We start from the raw sequence: 25,970 nt of genomic DNA on the forward strand, positions 1-25,970 counted from the left end.
GCAGTTGGATGCGAATCTTATCAGATCGAGTGGATCAGTTGGAGAAACAGATAGAAGCAACGAGGAATTTGCAACAGCAACAGTATGTTGGATGGATGGCAGTTATAGGAAGGGGGAAAGTCTCAGATACAGTCACGTAGATGGGTTAACTCCAGGAAGGGTGAGAGGGGTCTGCACTAGGGCAGGAGTCTTTTGGGGATATACCCATTTCAAACAGGTAAGCTGTTTTGGAATATGTAGGGGGTGATGGCTGTTCGTGCTACGTTCCCCTGAGAATTCAAGATTTACAAGGATGTTGCCAGGGTTGGAGGATCTGAGCTACAGGGAGAGGCTGAACAGGCTGGGGCTATTTTCCCTGGAGCTTTGGAGGCTGAGGGGTGACCTTATAGAGGTTTACAAAATTAAGATGGATAGGATAAATAGACAAAGTCTTTTCCCTGGGGTTGGGGAGTCCAGAACTAGAAGGCATAGGTTTAGGGTGAGAGGGGAAAGATATAAAAGAGACCTAAGTGGCAACTTTTTCCACACAGAGGGTAGTACGTGTATGGAATGAGCTGCCAGAGGATGTGGTGGAGGCTCGGACAATTGTAACATTTAAGAGGCATTTGGATGGGTATATGAATAGGAAAGGTTTGGAGGGATATGGGCCAGGTGCTGCTAGGTGGGACTAGATTGGGTTGGGATATCTGGTCAGCATGGACGGGTTGGGCCGAAAGATCTGTTTCTATGCTGTACATCTCTATGACTCTATGAACAGCGTTTTGCTCAGACCAGTTCAATAAGTACTCTATTCAACATTAAGAGAATTTGTACCTTCGAGCCAAGGACTGAGAAAGTCACGCCTGGGAGGGAAATTGGACAAAATCTCAGTTGCAACTTCAATGACAATCCTCAACACAAAATTGCCAAAACGGAGGTTCAAAAGTTGCACAAAAATATTAACACTTCTTTCCTTTTCAAAATAGGCATTCTTTCTCACCGCACGTCATTACAAGCTAATCTCAGGCTTTGGGCAATAGGTCTATGAGGACATGGAGAAGTATTTAAAACTGGATGAGTTACTATCTCATAGAAATCTTTGGCCCTTTCCCACATTTGAATTCATAAAGCTACAGTTGAGAAAAAGCTATAACCTATTACTCCAAAATTTATTTTGTTCTTATTGTACACCAACTATTAAGTGTTAGGTTTGACAAGGGCAACTGATGAGCACAATAGCCTAACTGATTCTCTATGCTTTGCCTGGTTGTGGTTGAGTTTATAAATTCTATAATAAACGCGAGAAATTGGAAACATAATATCTTAGCCAGATTTCATTAAAGATTGCAACTTATGGAAGTACCTGTAGCAACTGAACAACATTTGGTGACTTGTTGAACATTTCTTGAAGTTGATGGAGTATGATGTTGTGGCAGTTACTGCAGCCAGAATTTGGCCCTACTGTTCCTAATGAAATGTGGAATCGCTGGTGAGTGGGATTCCACTGGATTGTTATCTGAAATATTAAAAAAAAATATTTTTGAAAGAAACAAACCACTGTTCCAAATGCATCATCTTTTAAATTTTGAAGTTTAATACTTTTGTTTACTTGTAACCTGGAAACTACATTACAGTTTTAGGATGCTTAGGAGCTGCAAAGATACATTCAGTTATTCATTTGCATTATTAAGACAAAGACAGACAATAAAAGGAAATGAACTGTACTTTGCTTACCGAGCTGCCTTTAGGGGCTCCATAGCATATGACAAGTTTACGGTAATTATAGACGCGTATTTCCGAGAAATGATTAAGATGGGACGGCATTTCTGGAAGGTGAAAGATTATTATATTACTTTCCATCTTACTGTTGTCTCATAAGAGATACAAGATTTCAAATCATGATTTATACCTGGCAAGGAACGTGCAAAATCTAGAACACAGTCATAGAGCTTAGCTATGCTATTCAAATCATTCAGGAATGCCTCGACCACTTTGCGACCTCCAACAGGCTCTGATAATAAACTTTCATAAGTCAGATAGACATGACGTGTTGAACCTGGAGAAAAAGTGGAAACAACAGACAAAATACATTTGAATTCATTTTACGATGAACTAACAAATTTTCATGTCAGCCATGAAAAGTGCTTTATTAAAGCTAACTTAGAAGCTCAACACATAACAGGGAACTCCCTCTCCAATGGCAATGCGGGTTCACTTACTACAAATGGACAGCCGCAGTTTGAAGATGCAGCTCACCACCACCTTTTCAAGAGAAACTAGGAATAGACAATACATGTTGGTTAAGCCAGCGATGCCCACATATTATGAATGAATACTAAGAAAATGGAACGTTGGCCTTTATTTCAATGGAAAGGAGCATAAAAGTAGTGAAGCTTTTCTAAAACTACATAAAGCATAGTTAGACTCAATGGGCTGAAAGATCTATTTCTGCACCTACATCTTATGGTCTCATTTGATATACTGCACTTTATAATTGAACATATTTGAACTGCAGTTTCTCAAAAAGGTACAATGATTGTAGATCCTGAAGACTGAAGATATTGGTTACAAACCTTTTCATACTTTGATTGCTACAACAGATGCTCATATTCATTGTCTGCATATAAAATTTAATTCCATACCAAAACATAAAGATGAGACATATATAATGTCATTTATGGTGCTTTGAAAAATTAATTTTAACTTTTAATAAATATTATACACTTCTTGCAAACAAAAGTACATATATTGGAACACATTCTAGTCATGTAACACTGCTTTGGGACTAAAAATATTTTATATGCTTTCATGAAATGTATTGGAATTCAAAATAAATTTGTTTTCCAATTGGTCTATTTGTATTTGCGGCACCTAAAGCATCCTGGATTAATATTTTACATTTTGAACTCTTGACATAAATTGATGCTGGAATTTAAAGTTTGGGATCTTAATATAGGGATCTGGCCTTTGACTTTTAGGATGTAACTTTTTGTTTTAAAAAGTTAGGATAAAAATTCTTGCCCCCTTCACTTTTTTGATTCTTTATATCCAGGTCATAAGAGAATAAGTATTAAAAAGATCAAGCAGAACCTTTTTCTCTAATAAATCTTCAACAAATGTATCACAGAATACTTATACACTAATATGACTTAAAAGTTCTTTGCTAAGTTTATTCCCTCCACTCATTTGTTTACAGGATGAGTGTATTGCTGGCTTGGCCTATATTTATTGTCCACTCCTAACTGTCTGCTTGATTGACAACAAATCCACAAACATGCACTCCACCACCAGTGACACACAGTAGTAATGCGTATCATCTTCAAGATGCATTTCGAAAATTCATAGACTCCTGAGGCAGCACCTTCCAAACCCACAACTACAGTCCAACTCAAAGTACAGTTGCAGCAAATACGAGAGCACCACCACCACCTGCAAGTTATCCTTCACCCTATTTTTTAAACTTGAAAATCTATTGTCATTCCTCCAATGTTGCATGGTCATAATCCTGGAACTCCCTTCTTATTGGTGTTGCTGGTTTACTTACATCAAATGGTCTTTAGCAGTTTAAGACAACAGTTGACAACCTTCTCATGGACAATAAATGCTGGCCTAGCAGGCAAAAGCCCACATCCCATGAATTAATAAACAGTGAATCAGTTGCTATTGCAGTCCATGTGCCTTAACACTTTAAGAAGCAAACTACTTAGTTTCCATGTTGTGGAATAGGGTAATCTGAAATCCTCAATGAATGTACATTATTTTGAATTTTGTTCTTCATGCAGCTGCTGAGCATTCCTAAGAAAGACAACGTAAAATTGAAGAGTTTTGAAAGCTATGCAGATGTATCAATATGGATGTTTAAAACTATCTAACCTTGCTCTTTGGCAGAAGTACTATTCAGAGGGCAATTGGCAAATACCAGTTCTGCGACCCAGGTCCGATTATTTCTTCCCTGCAATCGGAAAGTGCAATCCAGCAAAGATCGATCTAAGGCCTTCTGTGTCTCCTCACTGACACTTGTAGAGAGAGGAATCCTATGGAAAAAGAAAAACCATTTATTTAAAAATGAAGTTCCAAAAGGTTGGGTAGGATATGGGCCAAGTGTAGGCAGGTGAGACGAGTTGAGGAACAAGGTTAGCGTAGTCTGTTTCCATGCTGTATGGCTCGATGACCTGGATATGAAGAATCAAAAAAGTGAAGGGGCAAGGATTTTTATCCCAACTTCTTTTTATTAAAAACATTGCATCCTAAAAGTCAAAGGCTAGACTTCCATTTTAAGACCTCAAAGTGTAAAATCCAACATCAACTTAAGTACTTCTAAGCTACTCTTATGAGAAAAGAGGTAGCAAAACAATACTATTAATTGTCTTTCATCACCAAGGAGTAGAGAGATGCTGTTAGTCAAGTTGATCTCATAATAGTTACCATCTAATAATATCTTAGGACCAGTCCAGCCCAACAAGTCCATAACACTTAATGTGATACAGGAGCCTTCTCCTCCAATAATTTTTCCAATCCCAACAACACTTCTTCCTTTTCCTTTCTTCTCGTGTTTATCTAGCTTCTTTTGAGGAAACCATAGAGCTCATTCAGAAACTCGGTCCATTTGGGATTTCTATAAAGTTTTCTCAACTATAACTTAGATAAACAGTTAAGATCTGACTCAACTTAAAAATTGCAAAAGAAACTACAAGCCAGTTTAGATATCTTGTTAACTCCAACAGCCAGGCAGTTTCAATCAACTGAAAGTGGTTACTTGAATAAGTAAATATTACATACTGCAGTCAGAAACTGACTTATCAGTTCTAAATCACAAACTCTATAAAATAGTGTGTTTGCTAAAGCATATAGCTGAAAAAACAATGTAATATCAGGAAAAAAGTGCTTTGAGATCCTAGTAATAAGTCAGGTATTTAATACCATGAGTAAAAGGAGATGTTTTTATTCTTTCGCTTTATCTTCAGCATTGCTGAAACCATCCACATAGAATTCCATTTACTACCCAATGATGACCTATTCAACGCAACTATTGCCTGCCTTCAATCCCAGTCACCCATATGCAGCAACATTCTTCATGAAGACCCACCAGCAAATCATGAAGGAATGAAAAACTTTGACTAGCAAGTTCCTTTGACAAACTGTAGCTATCAAATGGCAGGCTTTGAACCACTTTGTGTCTTAAATCAGAGGGCAGAGGTTTAAGGTGAGGACTAGGTGGATATGTGGAGATAAAAGGAAATTTTATTTTCCCCGCCAGAGGATAGTACATATATGGAATGGGCTGTCTGAGACGGTAGTGAAGCAAGGTACTTTTACAACATCTAAGAAGCATCTGATGGAGTACTTCAAATGCCAGGGCATGGTAGGCGATGGACCAAGTGCAGTCACAACACTGTTCAGTAGAACTTCAGAATTGGATAATTATAAGGGGTAGGAGGGGATGACCAAGAGTCAAACAGATGGGGATCCAGCATGTGATTTTGGAGGTACATTAGCCCTCGACTTTGATCAATAGGAAAAAAGATACTTCATAACAACAAATAATCTGGGGAGGAGAAGCAAATTGACCAAAATACTATGGTGCTGAAGCCATTCAGGGTAGGAGGAATGGAAAAGAATATATGGTACTAATGGTAGGGAATGGTGTAGTCAGGGGGATAGATTCTGTTTGATGCGGCAATGAGTTACAAATGCTGTCTGCCTATTTCTAGGATGGAGAACATCTCCTCGTGGCTGGAGAAGAACTTGGAGAAAATGGAGGAGAATAATTGTTCTGGCCTATATAGAAGCAATAACATAATTCAGGCCAGGAATAATGTTCTGCTGAGACACCAAGATACAAACTGAACTGCAGAACCTCGAATGTAATGATCTCTGGATTGTTATCCAATATAATCTCAAACAGATTAGCAAATTTGTGTACACAAGAAGATATTTTGACACTCAAAACACTGTCACCAGTATTTAGGAGGTGATCCATGGGAATGGGACTCTGCTTGCACCAGCCTGGGATCAATATCATGGGTAATGGTATAAATTGGACAATGGACAGGACTTGAAAGTAAACAAACTGAGTTGGAGAGGTGCTTAGCTGAAATGAGATTTAGAAATCTAAAGTTGAAGCAATAGTACAGTGTAACAATTTTGACAAAGACAAGCACTGACATGAGTGGACAGAATTCAATAATAACAGTACATCAGCAAATGGGCCCCATGCAAATAACGATCAAAAAAGTAAAATGAAACATTTTTTGCCTGAATCCATGAAGCATTCAGTACAAGATTGATGGACTCATAACACTAGTAATGATAAATAGTTTAGATCTAATCATCATTGCACAGATGTGATCAAGGTTGGGAGCTAAATTTTCCAGGGTTTTGATAAGACAAGACAGAATTGCAAGGAAGAGTAGAACCCTGATAGTAAAGGATGATATATAGACAGCATTTAGAAAGGGTCTTGGCTAAGATCTGGCAACAGATTCTGTATGGATGGAAATTAGGAATAACAAGGATCAGAAAATATTGATGGGACTAGTTTATATCCCTGTGACAGTAGTTATATCATTTGACAGAGCATAAGAAAGAAAGAAATGGAGCCTATAACAAACACAATCTAATAGTCATTGGGAACTTTAATCTTCCTATAGGTTGGACCAAATTGGCAAAGGCAATCTGAAAGAGGAGTTTTCAGAAAGTTTTGGCAACATTTCATGAAAGAACACATGATGTAACCAATGAAGAATATGGAAATTTTGAATCCACCATTGTGTCAGGAGGCATGTTTAATTAGTGACCTTATCGTAGATATTCCACTGAGAGAAAGGTGATTATGCAACTAAATTATATACTACATTTTGAAGTGATGCATTTCAGTTCTAAAAAAGAACTCTGAAGTCAATTACACAGATTGGGGATCTGAGGAATGGTCAGTGGACCTGAAACGTAAACTCTGATTTCCCTTCACAGACCACAGTGTACCTGCACAGTTACTGCCTTTGCTGTTTGAATTCATGTATCGCTTGACGTCAGAATGCGTCTGGGAAAATTAACAAACAGCGAAATTCACAACTGATCTTGGAGGAACTGTTTGGGTGAAGTTCACAGCACAGAAACAGATAAGTGAATTGTTTTCAGAAAATCTGCAATCGTGAGTAGAGTGGGTTCTTTCTTGATTATATGTCTCTTGATTAAACTTAAAATTTAAGCCATAACTATTAATTTAACCTGGGGCAGCGTTTTGTAGAGGTAGAAGACAGTGTTATTTTCTGTGTCTGTAGATTGTGAAGGAACAAAAATGGCCTTTAGTAGATTGATATGCGCTTCTTGTCAGATGTGGAAGATTAAAGAGAGTTTAAGGGTTACTTCAGATTTTATTTGCAATAAATGCTGTTAGTTGTGAATCCTATCACATCAAATGGGTCAGTTGGAGAGACAGTTAAAGGCAATGAGGAATTTGCAACAGCAACAGTATGTGATGGATGGCAGTTATGTGGGGGGGAGAAAGAGGGGGAGTCACAAATACAGTCACATAGATGGGTTAACTCCAGGAAAGATAAGAGAGATAGGAAGTTAGTGCAGGAGTCTTCTGTGGCTATCAATTGTGTTAGGGGATTCTCTAGTCCAAGGTACAGACAGATGTTTCTGTGGCCAGCAGTGAGAAATCAGAATGGTGTGTTGCTTCCCTAGTGCCAGGATCAAGAATGTCTCAGAGGGTGCAGAATGTTCTCAAGGGGGAGAGGAGCCAGCAAGAGGCCATTGTCCACATTGGCACCAACAACATAGGAACGGAAAAGGTTGCGATTCTGAAGGGAGATTACAGAGAGTTAGGCAGAAATTTAAAAAGGAGGTCCTTGAGAGTAGTAATATCTGAGTTACTCCCAGTGCTACGAGCTAGTGAGGGCAGAAATACGAGGATAGAGCAGATGAATGCATGACTGAGGAGCTAGTGTATGGGAGAAGGATTCACATTTTTGGATCATTGGAATCTCTTTTGGGGTAAAAGTGACCTGTACAAGGAGGAGAGATTGCACCTAAATTGGAAGGGGACTAATATACTGGCAGGGAGATTTGCTTGAGCTTAGCGAGTTTTGAGAAGATTTGTAGTTCAGGTTGAGGTTTTGGATGTAGGTTTGCTCGCTGAGCTGAAAGGTTCATTTCCAGACGTTTAGTTACCTTACTAGGTAACATCTTCAGTGGACCTCATGCGAAGCAATGCTGAAAATTCCTGCTTTCTATTTATATGTTTGGGTTTCTTTGGGTTGGTGATGTCATTTCCTGCAGTGAAGTCACTTCCTGTTCCTTTTCTCAGGGGGTGGTAGATGGGATCTAACTTGATGTGTTTGTTGATAGAGTTCCAGTTGGAATGCCATGCTTCTAGGAATTCTCGTCCGTATCTTTGTTTGACTTGTCCTAGGATGGATGTATTGTCCCAGTCAAAGTGGTGTCCTTCCTCATGAGGATATTAGTGAGAGAGGGTAATGTCTTTTTGTGGCTAGTTGGTGTTCATGTTTCCTAGTGGCTAGTTTCCAGCCTGTTTATCCAATGTAGTTTTTGATACAGTCCTTACATGGTATTTTGTAAATGACATTAATTTTGCACATTGTCTGTATAGGGTTTTTCAAGTTCATTAACAGCTGTTTTAGTGTGTTGGTGGGTTTGTGGGCTACCATGATGCCAAAGGGCCTGGCAGTCATTTCCAAGACGTCTTTAACGTAGGGGAGAGTGGCTAGGGTTTCTGGATGAGTTTTGTCTGCTTGTTTGGGTTTGTTGCTGAGAAATCAGCGGACAGTGTTCATTGGGTACCCATTCTTTGTGAATATGGATGATTTTCCTCTGCTCTGCGTAGTTCCTTTGTGCTGCAGCATGTGCGGACTCATTGAAATAATGTTCTGATGTAGCTTCGTTTGTGGGTGTTGGGATGATTGCTTCCGTAGTTCAATGCTTGGTCTGCACGTGTTGTTTTTCTATAGACGCTGGTTTGAAGCTAGGGCTGCTCGGGAGGATTTAAACTAGTAAGGTGGGGGGTAGGACCCAGGGAGCTGATGAGCATAGAGATCAATCTGAGATGGGTACAGTTGAGAACAGAAGTGAATCAAACAGTCAGGACAGGAAGGGACAAGGTAGGACTAATAAATTAAACTACACTTATTACAATGCAAGGGGCCTTACAGGGAAGGCAGAAGAACTCAGGGCATGGCTAGGAACATGGGACTGAGATATCATAGCAATTACAGAAACATGGCTCAGGGATGGGCAGGACTGGCAGCTTACTGTTCCAGGGTACAAATGCTACAAGTAGGATAGAAAGGGAGGCAAGAGAGGAGGGGAAGTGGCATTTTTGATAAGGGATAGCATTACAACTGTACTGAGGGAGGATATTCCCAGAAATACATCCAGGGAAGTTATTTGGGTAGAACTGAGAAATAAGAAAGGGTTGATCACCTTATTGGGACTGTATTATAGTCAGAGGGAAATTGAGAAACAAATTTGTAAGGAGATCTCAGCTACCTGTAAGAATAATAGGGTGGTTATGGTAGGGGATTTTAACTTAACCAAAATAGACTGGGACTTCCACAGTATTAAGGGTTTAGATGGAGAGTAATTTGTTAAGTGTGTACAAGAAAAGTTTCTGATTCAGTATGTGAATGTACCTACTGGAGAAGGTGCAAAACTTGACCTACTCTTGGGAACTAAGGCAGGGTAGTTAACTGAGATGTCAGTGGGGGGAGCACTTTGGGGCCAGCGACCATAATTCTGCTGCAACTATCCCTGTTGTTGCATGTGGTGTGGTTTGCTTCCATTGGGATGCCCTGCAGTTCCCATGCTCCACTGGCTACATTTTCTAATGGCAAGGCCAGCTGCAGTGCCTATTTGAGTCCAGTTGGGCTTCAGCTAGTAGTGGTTAGATCATTAATCCCACATTCCAAACAGTGTCTCATTCAAAATTATATGTCTCGTAATCTCATCAAAAATCTTGATTATAAATTGCCCCAGTTCTTCAACAGCCAAATAAAACTCATAGCATCCCAGGATTGGTGGTGGTTTCGGGTCATAATATTCCTTAACCAGCTCAGTCAACTCTTGGAAGGTTTTAATGTCTAGCTCTGGTAAAGTTAAGCCCCTTTTAAACAAAAATGCTGCAGGTCCACGAGCAGTCAGAAGGATTACTTTTTGTCCACCCCAGTATCATTTGCCTGGAGAAGTATTGAATTCTTTTCACGTACTGGACCTAGTCTTTGACAGCAAGGTCAAATGAGTCATGCTTCCCAAATAGGGACATGATGCCAGAAATGCTTACCCCCAACTCCAAGATGATGGTTACAAGCGATTGTTCTTCAGGCACATCCTGTTTTCTCCAATTACCACTAAAATAACTGTACAGAGGCTGGTTCCCATCACCAAATCATCTTTTATTTTCTAGTGCACAGTACACTGGTTATGGCCAGCCATCTCAGATTCCGCCCTCCTGCTTATATTGCTTAGCCAAGGCTTTCCTGATTGCAGTTGTTAACCTGGCCCAATCAAGAACCCTGTGGTCAACATGGTCCATTTGGTTCCAATCTCTATAATTAAGCTGAAATGGTGTACATTCTTTATTGTCTACATCAATAAATATATCCTAAAAGAAAATAAATTCTAAAATAACAGAACACAAGTTAAATTTAAACTTCGTAAATGCAGAACATGTTAAAATGATATTACCTGAAGTTTCAATTTTCCAGCTTCCATCTAGTGGCAGAAAATGGTCATTGCAGACAAAACAATTTATGTCAAACAATATCTATCACTAAAGGGAGCTCAGGGCCTCAGACAAGTTCAGAATGGGAGGCATACAAGTTGACATGAAACAATTGAGAGGTTAAGAATAGAGAGTGGGGATGGTGAAGAGAGGCTGAGGGTAGAAAAAGGAACAAAGTAAAGTTGGGGGATTGAATGCAGGAGTGGAAACATGGGGAAAAAAATTCCAGATAAGGCAGGCCACCAAACAAGAAGTGGCAAATTATGTTAAATTGAAACTCAACTTGAAATATACAGTTGCATTTTAATGGCATAGAAGTAAAAGAATATTGATAAATTTAACTTCAAAAAGGGATTTACAGTATACTCCATTTGTCAGAACTTTGCCCACTTAACCTATCCTTTTGTATCCACTTTATGTCTCTTCAAATCTTCTTCTGTACCTAATTTTGTCAGCAATAAATTTTGCAACCATACTTTTGGTTTCCTCATCCAAGTTATTTACATAAATTGTAAACACTTGAAGCCCCAGCAGTGATTGCCATGGTATACCACACGTTACATTTTCCAACCAGAATATGACCTATGTATGCCCATCATTTCCTGTTAACTGTCCAGTCTAATATCCATACTGCTATGTTACACCATTACCTTTTATTTCCACAATAACGTTAGATTTACCATTTTACCAAATGCCATTTGGAAATCTGAGCACAGTACATCCACAAGCTTGGTTTTATCCAGAGAACATGTTACTTCAAAGGAACTCCAATAAACTGGTTAAATATTCCTTCCACATGGAATTGATTGTTGACTAATTACCATGAACTTCACCAAATGGTCTACATCTGTTCCTACCTCTTTATGTTCCTTCCTCTAAATGCATCCATACAGGTCAGTTTAACCACATTCACACTCTAACTACACTCCAGATAAAGATGTTCCTCCTGAATTTATGACTGACCATCCTATATATATGGTCGTAGTTCTGGCCTTCTTAACACATTCAATGTCTTAATATCTACCTAGGCAAACATCTCAAATATCTTCAAAACCAATCTGATCATTTTTCTTGACAAAAGGTACCCACAATCTGTTCAATTTCTCCTTAAAGTTGTAAACATTACAATTATCCTAGTCAATCTTTTTAGTACATTATCAAATATGTCCACATCCTATTGATAATATTGGGATCAGAACTGTTTGAAGCATTCAAAGCATGGTCAAGTTAACATGTTCGCGGAGCGCAAGATAATTTCTCCACTTTTCAATTTATCACTTCGGAAATTAACCTTAGCTTGTTTGCCTTTTTATCCCAAAGCTTCATTAAACTGTGCTGCTTCTTTTAATCATAGAATCCCAATACAGAGATAGACCGTTAAGCCCATTGAATCTATACTGACCATCCAAAGAGAATCCTACCCTATCCACACAACCCCACATTTATTATGGTGGACCCAACTAGCCTACATAGCTTTGGACTGTGGGAGAAAACTTATGCAGACACATATGGAGAACGTGCAAACTCTACATAGTTACTCAAGGCTAGAATCAAACCTAGGTCCCTGGCGCTGTGAGGCAATGATGCTAACCACTGAGCCACCAAGCCGCTCTTATGATTTGTGTGTAGTTGTTCTAAGCTGTGCTCTCCCACCACATTTAGACACATTGGGCTAGATTTTGATACCAAGAGTGGCGACGCCTTGAATTTGTTGGTGCACACTGAGACCTGAGAAAGTGCGGATGTCCACACGTGCTACAATTACCCATGGAAGTCTGTATTTCTTAAGGCTAACTTGTGCTGCTCTGAACCCTCTGCAAATGTCTTTTATATCGATTCTAATGTCAGGGACTTGGATAGACAAGCACCACTTATCTTGATGTTTACCCTAGAGCTGTTACACTGGTTGATCTCTGGTGTAATTTGGTGATTGATAGTTCAAACATCTCATTACTACTTCCCCTTCTACCAACGCTGAATCATGCCCAGACCAGGTTACTCCACAAAATACTGGAGACCTTTAGAAACTTAGTTGGATACAACAATTAATGTTGTAAAAAAGTGGATGTGTACTCTTCACTGCTCTTCTTGGCCAACCTCCTGGAATTCTGCACCGAGACATCACTGTAACAATTGGGACTTTCTTCTTTTAAGTAAACATGTAACGATTTCCACAGTCAGTAGTAATATGCACAGCTTTGCTGCTGACAGGAAAATCCAAGAACCAAACAGCTTCGCTTCTGAGAAATATGTGGAAATTTTGATATACCCACATAATAATACGGTATCTATTACACAACAAAATATACGAGTAGCAGAATAGACTGCATGACAAGGAGAACAGAATTGTATGGCCCATGAATGTACTTGATAGGCATGTTGCTACAAATTGAAACATTTAAACAAAAATCTCTCTTAGATTTCGCCTCTTTCTTAGATTTATCATGAGAACAAACTCCCTGAAGTAAAGTTTAACACGTACCAATGCATAAAAGCTAGAAGCTTGGTACAGAGTCAAGCAAATGAGAAATTAGTAATCCTGTATATTAAAAGCCGAAACTCAAATTTGGTTGCATAAGACTGAGTTTTGAGTAAGAATACAGTTAACGCCATTGCTTAAAGTTTACACCATGTGTGACTCAGAGCGAAGAAACTTTCAGAGTTTACCATTACATAAAAAATTTCTTAACAATTTAAATCAACTTACTTCATCCGTATTTAACGTGTTAATTGTTTTGCCAGGTGGTGAAGAGCATTAGAAAGTCTCATTATGCTGTTCAATAATCAAGGAAACATCTCCCTTATGAACATAATATTAAGTAATAAAGCAGCCTTATTTAATCAAATATTGGAAGAAGGTTAGGAGTTACCTTAGTATGCGTATGGCATGATTGCAGCCATCTCCTTCCACTTGAACTCCTTGGTGAGGAATCTCCATAGCAGAAAGCTTTAAAAGAAGACAGCCACTTAAACCACAAGGTTTTTGAAATATCTGTACCAGAAACTGAAAAACATTTTTCTAGGTCTTAAATAAACAAAGGAACCTTTCATTATTCAACATTAGATATTGAAATGTACTTGGGCACAGTAAAACCTCAATTGGCCTCTGTGGAGTTTCAAGCTATACACTGTGGGAAGAACATTTGGACTTTAGGGGTATGCAGCACAGAATTAGTGAGGTATTACCATGGGTGTAATTGAAACATTTGCTCTTTTCTCCCCTTTAATAATTGTACTTTTTTTTCGAAAATGAGGTTGTAGGATGCAGACTGTAGATTCAGGCCCTTTTGAAGGTGGCAGTTGCTTTGTGGTAATGTCACTGAACTAGCAATTCAGAATGCTAGCTAATGCTCGGGGATTATGGATTCAAACTGCAACGTGGCAGCTGGTGGTGTTTATATTCAACAAGTAATGGAGAATCATGAAATCATTGTAAATTGTCATGAAAACACCTACCTGATTCATGAATGTCTTTTAGGGAAGGAAATCTGTCATCCTTACTGGTCTGACCTACTTGTGACCTATTGCGGTGTGGTTGAGTCTGAACTGCCCTCTGAAATGATCCAGCAAGCCACTCTATTCATGTATTACATTCAAGTAACAAATACTGTCTTGCCAGGACATGCACACCATAAAACAACTAAGACTTTGCCCAGTCATGAAAGATAGAGAACAAGAATACACAAATATATAATTCAAAGTGTTTCAGAACATTAAGCATAAGAGTTGTGAACAAGGAGAAGTTATTTCTTGGGTTCCTATCTACAAAAGAAATGGTGTCAATATTCACAATTAGATTTGACAGGTGGATGAAAGAAAAGGGCTGAAAAGATCAGATTAGATTCCCTCAAATGTGGAAACAGGCCCCTCAGCCCAACAAGTCCACACCGACCCTCCGAAGAGTAACCGACCTAGACCCATTTCCCTCTGACTAATGCACCTAACACTATGGGCAATTTAGCATGGCCAATTCACCTGACCTGCATATCTTTAGACTGTAAGAGGAAACTGGAGCACCCTGAGGAACCCCACGCAGACGGGGGGAGAACATGCAAACTCTACACAGACAGTTGCCAGAGGCTGGAATCGAACCCAGTCCCTGCCGCTATGAGGCAGCAGTGCTAACCACTGAGCCACCGTGTCGCCCATATGGGAACAAAATGGATAAATGTGATTATTAATGCCCATTATTAAGAATGATACTGTGGTGTACTTGGAAGTCTGAGTCATACAGGATGGAAATTACCCTTTGGTCCAAACAATCCATGCTGAACATAATCCCAAATCAAACTAGTCCCACCTGCCTGTTCCGAGACTATATCCCTCCAAACCTTTCCTATTCATGTTCTTATCCAAATGTGTTTTAAACATTGCAATTGTGCCCACATCCACCACATCCTCAGGACATTCATTGCACTATCGAACCACCCTGCGTGTAAAAGTTGTCCCTCATGTCTTTTTAAAAATCTCTCTCCTCTCACCTTAAAAATAAGCCCCAGAATTTGAAGAAGATGTTTTGACTTGGCAGAGAAAGTAGGAGCCATGAACAGAGCCTCAAAGTCACGGAACAACACTTTAGAAATGAGATGAGGAGGAATTTCTTCAATGGGTGCTGACTGTGGAATTTATTACCACAAAAGGCTGAATGTATTTAAGACAGAAACAGATCACCTCTTGATTAGTAAAGTGGTCAGAAGTTACAGGAAGAAGGCAGGGGTTGAGAAATTAATCGGCTACAATCAAATAGCAGAGCAGATTTGATGAGCCAAATAGCCAAATTCTGCTACAATACTTTATGTTTTTATGATCAGAATTAGTTGCTCAGGTGGAGGATAAATATGGACATGGAGAGGGTGCACCAAAAAGGGCTGTTTCACTTTGAAACGTCTACTTCTGCACATTAAAACACTAATATGGAAGACAAAGAAGAACTCTGCTAACAGATTTAGATCATCTTAACCATTCTATATTTATTGTTGACTCAAAATATCACCATCTGCTTGGGTATAGCTCCACAGACATTCGCTGATACTTCTGGCAAGTTGATATTCTCGATATTTGAGCCAGGACATTAAGTATTAACAAGCGACTTGGATCTAACAATGTCACAGGTAAGCTAAATCTACACTTCAACTGATACTGAACCAGGTGCATTTTCCAGCAAGTGAAATCACAAATCTGTAGAAGATGCTCCTCAGACAAAGAACACAAGCAAATTGTAGAAATCATCTATTACTCCCAACACAGACAATCTAGCTCTGCACAAAAGAGAGAACTGAACCTGGACTTCTTGACCTTTATGGTTGATAAGTGTGGCACTGGAAAAGCACATCAGATCAGGCAGCATCCGAGAGCAGATCAGTCAACATTTTGGACAAATGCCCAAAATGTCGACTCACCTGCTTCTCGGATGCTGCTTGACCTGCTGTGCTTTTCCAGCACCACACTTTTTGACTCTGATCTCCAGCATCTGCAGTCCTCACCTTCTCTCTTTTTGACCTTTATTAACTCAGCCAAAATAAATGTTTCTACATACTGCTGAAAGAGATATGATGTTAAAGCTTTGCACCCTATACTCATCAGGACAGTGTTGCACGAATTTCAAACAAAATAATAATTTATACTGCATGAGAAACTAGGTCTTGATTGACTGAGAAGTGGATTGTGATTGTTCAAGACACTGCCATTGAAATACACCATGAATCAGTTACTTCAAAACATTTAAACTCAAAAAAGAAAAGAGGGCAAGTGGATTCTGATTCAAGATGTACCATGGTGAGTGCATCATGCTCCAGCACTCAAGAAGCTTGATACTATCTAGGACAATGCATTCTGTTGGATTAGCACCGCATCACCTTGAATCTTCACCACTGATAGATAGTGGCAGCTAAGTACACCATCTAAAAGATGCCTTGCATCAAAGCTCCTTGAACATCACCTTCAAAGGTCGTGAGCTCTACGACTTCAAATACAAGGGTCACAGATGCGTGAGAACACCATCACTTGCAGGTTGCCCTCCAATACATGCATCGTCATTACTTGGAACTATTATGTCATTCTTTCACTGTCACTGAATTAAAATCCAGCAACTCCCTTCCTTTACAGCACGGTGAATGTCATTACAAGCAAAGGACTACCGATTTTCAAAGGGCAGCTCACCACCATCTTTTCCCAAACAATTAAGCATGAGTGATAAGGGCTCAATGATGCCTTGTTGGAATCAGTTTGTCATAAAAGCCTGTTTTTGCATCAACCAGTTGCCAAGAAACACTCAGCCAAGCTTGGATATCATCTAACATTTACCTCAGTGCTTTTTGAGGAACCTTCAGTAAATTGTTCCCTAGATCTCAGATCTGTATGAATGGCAGATTTCCTTATCTGAATGACATTAGTGAACAGATAGATTTTTACATCATTGGTAGTTTCATGGTCATCATTACCAAGATGGGTTTTGAATTCCAGGTTTATCAGATGAATTAAGATTCCCATTTTCCCCACAGAATTAGCCAGAGCCTTTGGATTAGTAGGAAGGCATGGTGGCAACACAGTACCAAGAAATTCCTCCCTTGGGAGACTGTGTCGACTTTGCATATTCTTCCCTGTGTCTCCACAGGTTTCCTCCGGGTCCTCTGGTTTTCTCTCGCAGTCCAAGGTTAGGTGAATTGGCCATGCTAAATTGTCCCATAGTGTCCAGGAATGTGCAGGTTAGGTGGATTAGCCACGGGAAATGCAGGGTTACAGGGATGGGGTGGGTGCTCTTTGGAGGGTTGGTGTGGATTCAGTGGGAATGGCCTGTTTCCACACTGTAGGGATTCTATCCAAAAACGTTATTATGCCACTGTCTCCTCTCTGCTACAAGACCAATGAATTGTAGATCTGACTCACTTCTTTTAAATTCATTCATTGGATGAGGGCATTGCTGGCGAAGCCAGCATTTGTTGCCCCATCCCCAACAGTTAAGAGTCAACCACATTGTTGTGGTTCTAGAATCACCTGTAGGCCAGACCAGGTAAGGATAGCAGTTTCCTTTCCTAAAGGCCATTATTGAACCAGATGAATGTTTGACAATCGACAATAGATTCATGGTCATCACTCTTCTTTCAAAATTTTTTTAAAAATTCAAATTCCACGATTTGCCATGGGGGGATTCAAACCCAGGTCCCAGAACGTGACTTGACTCCCTGGATTAACAGTTCAGCGATAACATCACTAGGTCATCCTCCTTCAATGAAGCCTAAATAATCAAAAGTGATTGGGTGAAGTTTTGACACTAAAAATTTCCAGTTTCTTACCTCACAACGAAGTCCAATAAATGGCATATTTGAGTCACACATAGCTACCAAGTGTGCTAGGACCTTATTAAAGGCACACATTTCTCCTGTCCTCTTGGGTTTCTTAGGTTCTGTAGGTCCTTGATCAGCAGACAACTATAAATTAAACACATTTGCCAATTACCATAGGATTTTAAAGAAAAGCTTAACAGACCAACCTCTGTACTGAAGGCAAAATTTGCAAAGCACTCGCTTGCATAATCACTCTTCTTGAGAATTTGGTTTGGAATCAACAGTGAAGTTCAAAATTCTAATATATCATGTTTCATGCTGCAATGCAAGAAAACTATTAAGCCTTTTGCAGGTAACAGTGATCATCAGAAAAATTCTCATTTCATTGACTGAAGTACTTTGGATCACATGCTGAATTATATTTTCACAATGTGAAAATGTTCTCTGCAATTCTTCATTGGTTTTCAGCAAGAACTCTGGTTTCCTCCAGCAATCCAAAGTTAGATGGATTGGACGTGCTAAAGTGCCCCATAGTGCCCAGGGGTGTGAAGGCTCGCTGGATAAGCCATGTTAGATGTGGGGTTACATAGATAGGGTGGGGGCTTGGGTCTGGGTGGCATGACCTTCAAAGGTTTGGTGCAGACACAAGGTACCAAATGGTCTCGATCTGCACTGTGGAGATGCTAAGATTAACTAGTTCCTCTCTATCCACTCTGGTTGAAACTTTATCAAGAAACTCTACAAATTAGTCAGTTACAATTTCCCTTTCACAAAGCTATGCTGACTCTTTTGATTAGGTTATGACTTTCCAGAGTTTGTGCTGTTACTTCCTTAATAATAGATTCTAATATTTTTCCAACAATAGATGTTCGGCCAATGGGTTTATTGTTATCCACTTTTTGCCTCCCTTTTGAATAGAGATGTCACATCGGCAGTTTGTCAATCCTCTGACACTCCAAGGTGCCAGTGATTTTTGGAAAATTAGACTTTTAGATCTGTGAAGATGAATTCTAAACAAATCATGGTCAGAAACTCCTTTTTAGCACTGGTCCAAAACAGCATTTCCAAGAAGTCATGTAACTTAAGCTTAGTGACTGGACAAACTACCCAGTGAGATAATGGCTGAAGTCACCACTTAGTTAAGATCTAAGATAAAGAGAAAGACAGATGGAAAGACTAGAAGCCTGAAGAGCTAGAGTTCTTCAGAAAATCTCCATAATAGATGTACTCTTTAGAAGATTAAAAGTCAAAATTTTCTTAGACCTTTTTCTTTTCTTCGAGGTCAATGAAAAAAAAGTCAGTGAGTTAGTCTGCATAACTCAAGTAGACGGAATCATATCCAATGAGTATGCCAAAATTTGCTAAAAATGCTTAAAAATGCGTGAAAAACTTGACTTTGTCAATTGAGTAAGAAATTAAATACAGTGTAGATAAGAGGGATAATTTTCTGCAGTTGAGCGTCAGTAAAGAATTTTGCTGGGATAAAGAATTAAAAATTTTTTTTTTCCCTTTGATGTAATAATTGTGTAATACATTTCTTTAGTTTAGAGGACATTGGCAATCCGTTCTATGAATTTGCTCATTGACTGACCATCACGGTAGCCAAAATGCCAAACAATACTTGCCAAACCAGGTTTTACACTGGGAATCCAACTGTCCAGTATTGCCATCAGCTGGGACATACAATGGTCTTACATTTTTCTGCTTGATCCCCACTTCCTAGCATGGGATTTTCTAGTTATGATGATCCATTAGCTTGGTTCAATTCACAGATCGCAGGATTGTTATGGTGCAGGCAGCAGCCATTCAGTCCATCATGCCTGAACCAGTCCTTCAAAAATGCATGACAACCTTGGCCAATCTCCTGCTTTACCTCAGCCTTGTATGCTATTTCTATCCAAATAATCACCTGATACCCTTGAGTGGCTCAACTGAACCTTCCTCCATCACACTTCCAGACACTGCATTCCATAACTCAACTACTCACAAATTGAAAAAAAGACTTGTCTCATCACACCCTTGCTTCTTTTGACCGTCACTTTGAATATATGCTCTCTCATTTTTGATTTTTACAATTAGGAACAGCTTCTGCACAAATATCAAGCTCACTAATGATTTTGAAAGTGCCTATCAAATCTCCTCTCAGCCGCCTTCTCTACAAGAACAATCACAGCTTCTTCAATCTATTCTCAGAATTAAGTTACTCATTCCATTGTAAATCACTTCTGTGCTTCGTTCAATTGACTAAACTTTTCTATCATGCGGTACCCACCGTGTACACAAATACTCCATACTCCAGTTGAGGTATAGTAAGTGTCTTATCACGAGTTCAACATCATTGTTGCTTTTGTATTTTATGATCCATTAATAAAACCAAAGACATGGTATCTCTTCTTCACTGCTCTCTCCACTTGTCCTATCAACTTCAATGATCTGTGCACAAATAGACCCTCTGCTTCTGCACCCTCTTTAGAATTGTAATCTCTATTTTACTTTGGGAGGAAGAACAGTGAAAGACAAAGTACAACACCTGACAGTTCTCTGCAATGAACCTCATCTGACACCTATCCTTCAATTCAATATCTTGTCAACATCTTTTTGGAGTTGTATCCTGTCCTCATCAGTTCACAATTCTTCCAAGTTTCACGTTATCTGCAAACTTTGAAAATGTTCCTGCACACCAAAATCTAGATCATTAAGATACAGCAGGAAAAGCATGGGTTGCAAATACCAACTGCTGAGAACTCCATTACAAACATTCCTCTAGCTTGAAAATATGCATTGACCAGTACTCTATTTTTTCATCAGTCTGGATCCACATTGCTACAGTCTCTTTTATGCCATGACCAATAAATTTCTTCATAGATTTGATTGGTCAGACTCTGACATCTGAGATTTTTCTAGATTCAGTAAACAATTCCCAAATTCCAGAATTTATACACATTAACACTTCAATGCTTTTTTGAGGGAATGCAGGCAAAAATGTTTGAATGATACTTCAAACCTGTTCAAATGGACAGTGATCCCCCATGGCATCTTCCAAAGCAGAGCATGGTGTTATGGTGTTCTGCTGTTCTGTCTAAAGTTCTTAGTCAAAACTTTCAAAGAAGTTTAACAGTTAGTGATCCTTTTGCTGTATATTTTAACTTGTTTTGCACGAAGTGGCTGCTACATTTATCAAAAGACTAATAATAATAGCACTTAAATAATAAAATCTGCTTTCAGAATATCCTGAGGCCCCATTGTCAATCAGCTTCTTTCCTTATATCACTCCACCCAAGCATGAATTGCTATTAACTTCACACCAAAAACTATGCAAATATTAAGAGTCAAATTATACAGTCCTTACACTTCAAAATTTCTGTCAAACTATTCCACATGAAATCAGAAACCCACTTGTCCGAAATATGTTTTGTATTCCATAATCACTGCACTGCATTTGCATCTTGTATCAGAATCCTATACCAATCCAAAATTTGTATTTTAAGTATTAATCTTTCGTTAAGACACAAAAATTAAGCAAGCAAGCAATTGGTTTCATCTAATTATATAGATGAAATCAATGCATGCATTAAATGTTTTGGAGTATTCCTGGTATCTAATAATAATTTCCTAATTTATTAACCATCAAACCTTTATGTTAATGCAAGATCCAAACCTTGTGCTTGCCTCCAGCCTTGGCCTGCTTCCCAGGTCTTGCATCCAGTAATAGTTCCTCAATTCCTGGTTTAAACTGTTGCAAAAGAACTGCAGTTGGAGGACAATCATCTGGATCGGTCAGTCCGTGGCTTACGGAGAGGAAATGATATTTGTACTCTAGCTCTGTAGGAAAGCCTGGTCTGTCTAACATTTCTACAATCTGAATGCATAAAGCAAAAAATGTAAAGATATACAATGAGGATTACAAAAGAAAATTACATTACTATTACCAACATAACATGTAATTTGTTTAAGGAGATAACTATGGAAACAAGCACTCAAAACACGGAAAGCAAACTACCAGGAGAGGAAAGAAAACTTCAACTCTTCTTGTAATTGACAACTTGAAAGTGTACAAGGAGCAATAGTAAAGGGTGGGAATTATGCTCCCTTTTATCTGGGATTAGTGTGTAACTGGGATGATTTGGAAATGGGGAGTGAAGGAAACAGAAATATACCAAAATGGCCCTGTTTTTGGTTACTTATATAAATGATGTGGATGTGGACACAGGAGATATGGTTAGTGAAATTGCAGATGACAAAATTGGTGGTGATGTGGTAGCGAAAAAAATCACCTCAGAGTGCAACGGGACCTTAATCAGATGGGCCGGTTGGTCAAGGAGTGGCAGATGGTGTTTAATTTAGATAAATGTGAGGTGCTACATTTTGGAAAAGCAAACTGAGGGTGTGTCTTAGATACTTAATGGTAAGGTTCTGGGGAACGTTGCTAAACAAAGAGACCTTAGAGTGCAGGTTCATAGTTCATTGAAAGTAGAGTTGCAGGATAACGAAGATGATGTTTGGTACGCTTGCCTTTATTGACCAGTGCATTAAGTATGGAGTGGGGAGGTCATTTGCAACTGTACAGGACATTGGTTAGGCCACTTTTGGAATACCATGTGCAATGCTGGTCTCCCTGCTATAAAGAAGGATGTTGTGAAACTTGAAAGGGTTTAGAAAAGATTTACAAGCATGTTACCAGGGTTGGAGGGGTTGAGCTATAGGGAGAGGCTGAATTGGCTGGGATTATTTTCCCTGGATGGTCAGATGATGAGGGGTGACCTTAAAATGAGGGGCATAGATAGGGTGAATAGCCAACATTTTTTCCCTAGGATGCGGGAGTCCAAAATTAGGGGGCATTGGCTTAAGGCGAGAGGGGCAAGATTTAAAAGTGACCTAAAGGGCAATCATTTCATGCAGAGGGTGTTGTGTGTATGGAATGAGCTGCCAGAGGAAGTGGTAGAGGCTGGTACAATTGCAACATTTAAAAGGCATGTGGATAGTTATATGAATAAGAAGGGTTTAGAGGGATATGGGCCAAGTGCTGGCAAATGGGACTGGATTATTTTGGGATATATGGTCAGCATGGATGAGTTCGACTGAGGGTCAGTTTCCATGCATGCAATTGTGGAGATAGAAGCCACGTTAACAGCTGTGACTCTGAAGTAGGAAAAGTTGAAAAGTAACCCAGGAAAGGGCAGACCATTTTACACTAAAAAAGTAATCTATATAAATAAATAACGGATGACTGTAACCAATTCTCTTGAAGCTAAATATTGCAAGTCCATAAATAATTTCTTGAATAATACTTAGCTGTAACCAAAGAAAGCTTTATCAATGAAAGGCACTTACAATGTAGTATTGAGGAAGGCGCGTCAACTTGATGAATAGCTTGTGTTTTGAGAGGTTTCCAACTGGATGAGAGGAAAAGTTTGAAAGATGTAACGTCTCACTGCAGACTGTGGGAAGATGCTTCATGGATTGCCGGCATCTTTGTTGTCCAAGCCAAAACCTGCAGGGACATTTTGTCTTAAAATGAAGGATACATTTGAACATATATTGCCCAGATTTGACAGGACCAAAGTGAAAGAGTAGTTTTCACATTTAAAGTTAGTTCTTATTAACTTCCTTTTATTACATCAGCATACTTAATACTTACTTTAGCTGTTGAATCCAAGGAATAATTCGCTTCATCTCATCATTGACAGACTTTTCAATATCATCTAAAGTAGCTTGATCTAATCAAGACAAGTAGAATATGACATTAAAAGTGCAATAATACAATGTATTCACACAATACTGAATAATGTAAAGGAAACTTTGCGTAGAAAATTAAGATATTTTGGTATAATGGTCAACATACCTTAGAATTAATGGACTTACTGATTTAATTCCTCTTTTATTGATGTGAATTTAGTTATCGGTGTGTTCACAGAAAGAAAATGTGCGCGCACTGGTTAAGTCACATCAAATATCTTGCAAGAAAGATGTTACTTCATGTCTTATTTTACAGTTGCCAAGATAGGATGGCATCAACGCCATTGAGTAAATTATAGTAGAACCTTGATTATCCGAATGAGACAGGTGGGGAGTATTTTGTTCAGATAATTGATCTTTCGGTAACCGGAAACAAAGTGGTAATTTATGAGTTATCCAGCAATGCAAGCCATAATCCCATTTAACTGATCACTGAATGCTGAGTAGCCTATTGCCATTTTTATGGGACCTTGAGATCTTGTTCGGATAATCAAGGTTCTGCTGTAAATAACAGACTATCTGAGATCTGGTAAGGGGTAACGAGGCAGGTTTAATAAATAAGCTCAGTAATCATAAGTAGTGATCATAGCAGGATGCATTTAATATTTAGTTTGAGTATGAGAAACTTGGATTGCAAACAACCGTGTTTGACTTAAATGAAGGGAACTGCACTAAAATGAGGATCGTTAAAGTGGGCTGGGCTGATGGATTAGCAGAAAATACAGTGACAGATATTTATGGAGGTAATTCTTGACTCTCAAGCATATATCTCACTAAGGAGAAAAGATACTGAAAGAGGCATATACAAACTATGGCTAACCAAGGAAGTTAAGGAGGGCACCAATTTGAAGGAAAAGCATATAACAAGGAATATAAAAACTGAATGTAGGTCTCAGAATCTGGGAGATAGTTTTGGGAGACAAGGAAATGGCAGGAGTTAAACAGTTATTTTGTATCAGTCTAAGTTGGAAGATATTTCAAATATTTCATCAATATGAAAGAACATGGGGAAGAAATTAAGTGTAATCAATGTCACAAGAGAAGGAGCATCAGACAAAATAATGGGGCTAAAGACAGATATGTCCCTTGGTTCTGACGGATTGCATCCTAGGATACTAAAAGAGGAGCTACAGAAATACTGGATGCATTAGTTGTTATTTTCCAAAATTATTGCATTCTGGAAAAGTACCAGAGTATTGGAAACCTACCAATGTGATACCTTGAATCAAGAAGAGTCAAAAAGTCGATAACTAGAGGCCCATTAGTTTAACATCTATTGTTAGAAAAGTATTTGAATCGATTATTTAGGAAGTAATAATAAAACAGTGATAGTGTCCCTACCCACGGACTGATAGGTCCAGGTTCAAGTCCCACCTTCAACAGTGACATGTAATAACATCTCTGAACAAGTTGATTTGAAAAACAGGTAGCAGCACGTTTGGAAAATTATAATCTAATCTAACAGAATCAGCTTCACGAAAGGGGAATTGTGTCTGACTGATTTATTAATTTTTTTGAGGCCGTCTCAACCAGAGTGGATAGAGGGGAACCAGTAGTTGAATTGCATTTGGACTGCCAGAAAACACTGGCAATGATCTTCATGAAAGGTAAAGTCATAAACTCAAAACCCATGATCTTGGAGGTGGTGCATTAGCATGGACAGAATTGGCTTACGGGCAGAAAACAGCATGTGGGTAAAAGCGGTACTTTTCAGGACGGTGATCTGTAACCAATGGGATTCGACAGGTATCAGCACTGGGACAGCAACTGTTTACAACATATATTCACGATCTGGAAGAAGAAAGCAAATGTAGAGTAGCCAAATTTGCAGAAAACACAAAAATAGGTGGAAAGGCAGTTTGCGAGAAGGATATAAACAGTTTAAAGAAAAATATCAATGGGTTAAGTAACTGGGCAAAAAAATTGGCAAATGGAGTATAACATGGGAACCGTAAGGTTGTTCATTTTGGAAGGGAAAACAAAAGAACAGAATATTATTAAATGGAGAAATACTGCAGAAAGCTGCAACACAGTGACTTCGAGGGCACATGCATGCAACACAAAAAGCTAGCACACAGGTGCAGGAGGTAATCAGTAAGGCAAATGGAATGTTGGCCATTATCTCAAGGGGATTGAAGGGTAAGAATAGCGAAGTCTCACTGCAACTGCACAAGCGTTGGCGAGACCACATCTGGAATACTGTAATCAGTTTTGGTCAGTTTAAGATATTA

The 25,970-nt window shown here is 39.0% G+C and overlaps 1 protein-coding gene across 3 annotated transcripts in view; it reads right to left on the reverse strand.

Moving 5' to 3' along the window:
- med14 (mediator complex subunit 14) overlaps positions 1-25,970 on the reverse strand; it is a 114,335-nt gene that overhangs the window by 44,100 nt on the left and 44,265 nt on the right. For all 3 annotated transcript variants that reach the window (XM_043700847.1, XM_043700846.1, XM_043700848.1), the window contains exons 12-20: positions 23,642-23,720; positions 23,335-23,494; positions 21,662-21,862; positions 18,013-18,147; positions 13,591-13,667; positions 3,853-4,013; positions 1,889-2,035; positions 1,714-1,805; positions 1,343-1,495 (exon numbers count right to left, since the gene is read on the reverse strand). In XM_043700847.1, coding sequence (XP_043556782.1) covers positions 1,343-1,495; positions 1,714-1,805; positions 1,889-2,035; positions 3,853-4,013; positions 13,591-13,667; positions 18,013-18,147; positions 21,662-21,862; positions 23,335-23,494; positions 23,642-23,720 — 1,205 coding nt within the window. The remainder of the gene's footprint in view (positions 1-1,342; positions 1,496-1,713; positions 1,806-1,888; positions 2,036-3,852; positions 4,014-13,590; positions 13,668-18,012; positions 18,148-21,661; positions 21,863-23,334; positions 23,495-23,641; positions 23,721-25,970) is intronic.

Source organism: Chiloscyllium plagiosum, chromosome 12, assembly GCF_004010195.1.
Source record: "Chiloscyllium plagiosum isolate BGI_BamShark_2017 chromosome 12, ASM401019v2, whole genome shotgun sequence".
Lineage (NCBI taxonomy): Eukaryota > Metazoa > Chordata > Chondrichthyes > Orectolobiformes > Hemiscylliidae > Chiloscyllium > Chiloscyllium plagiosum.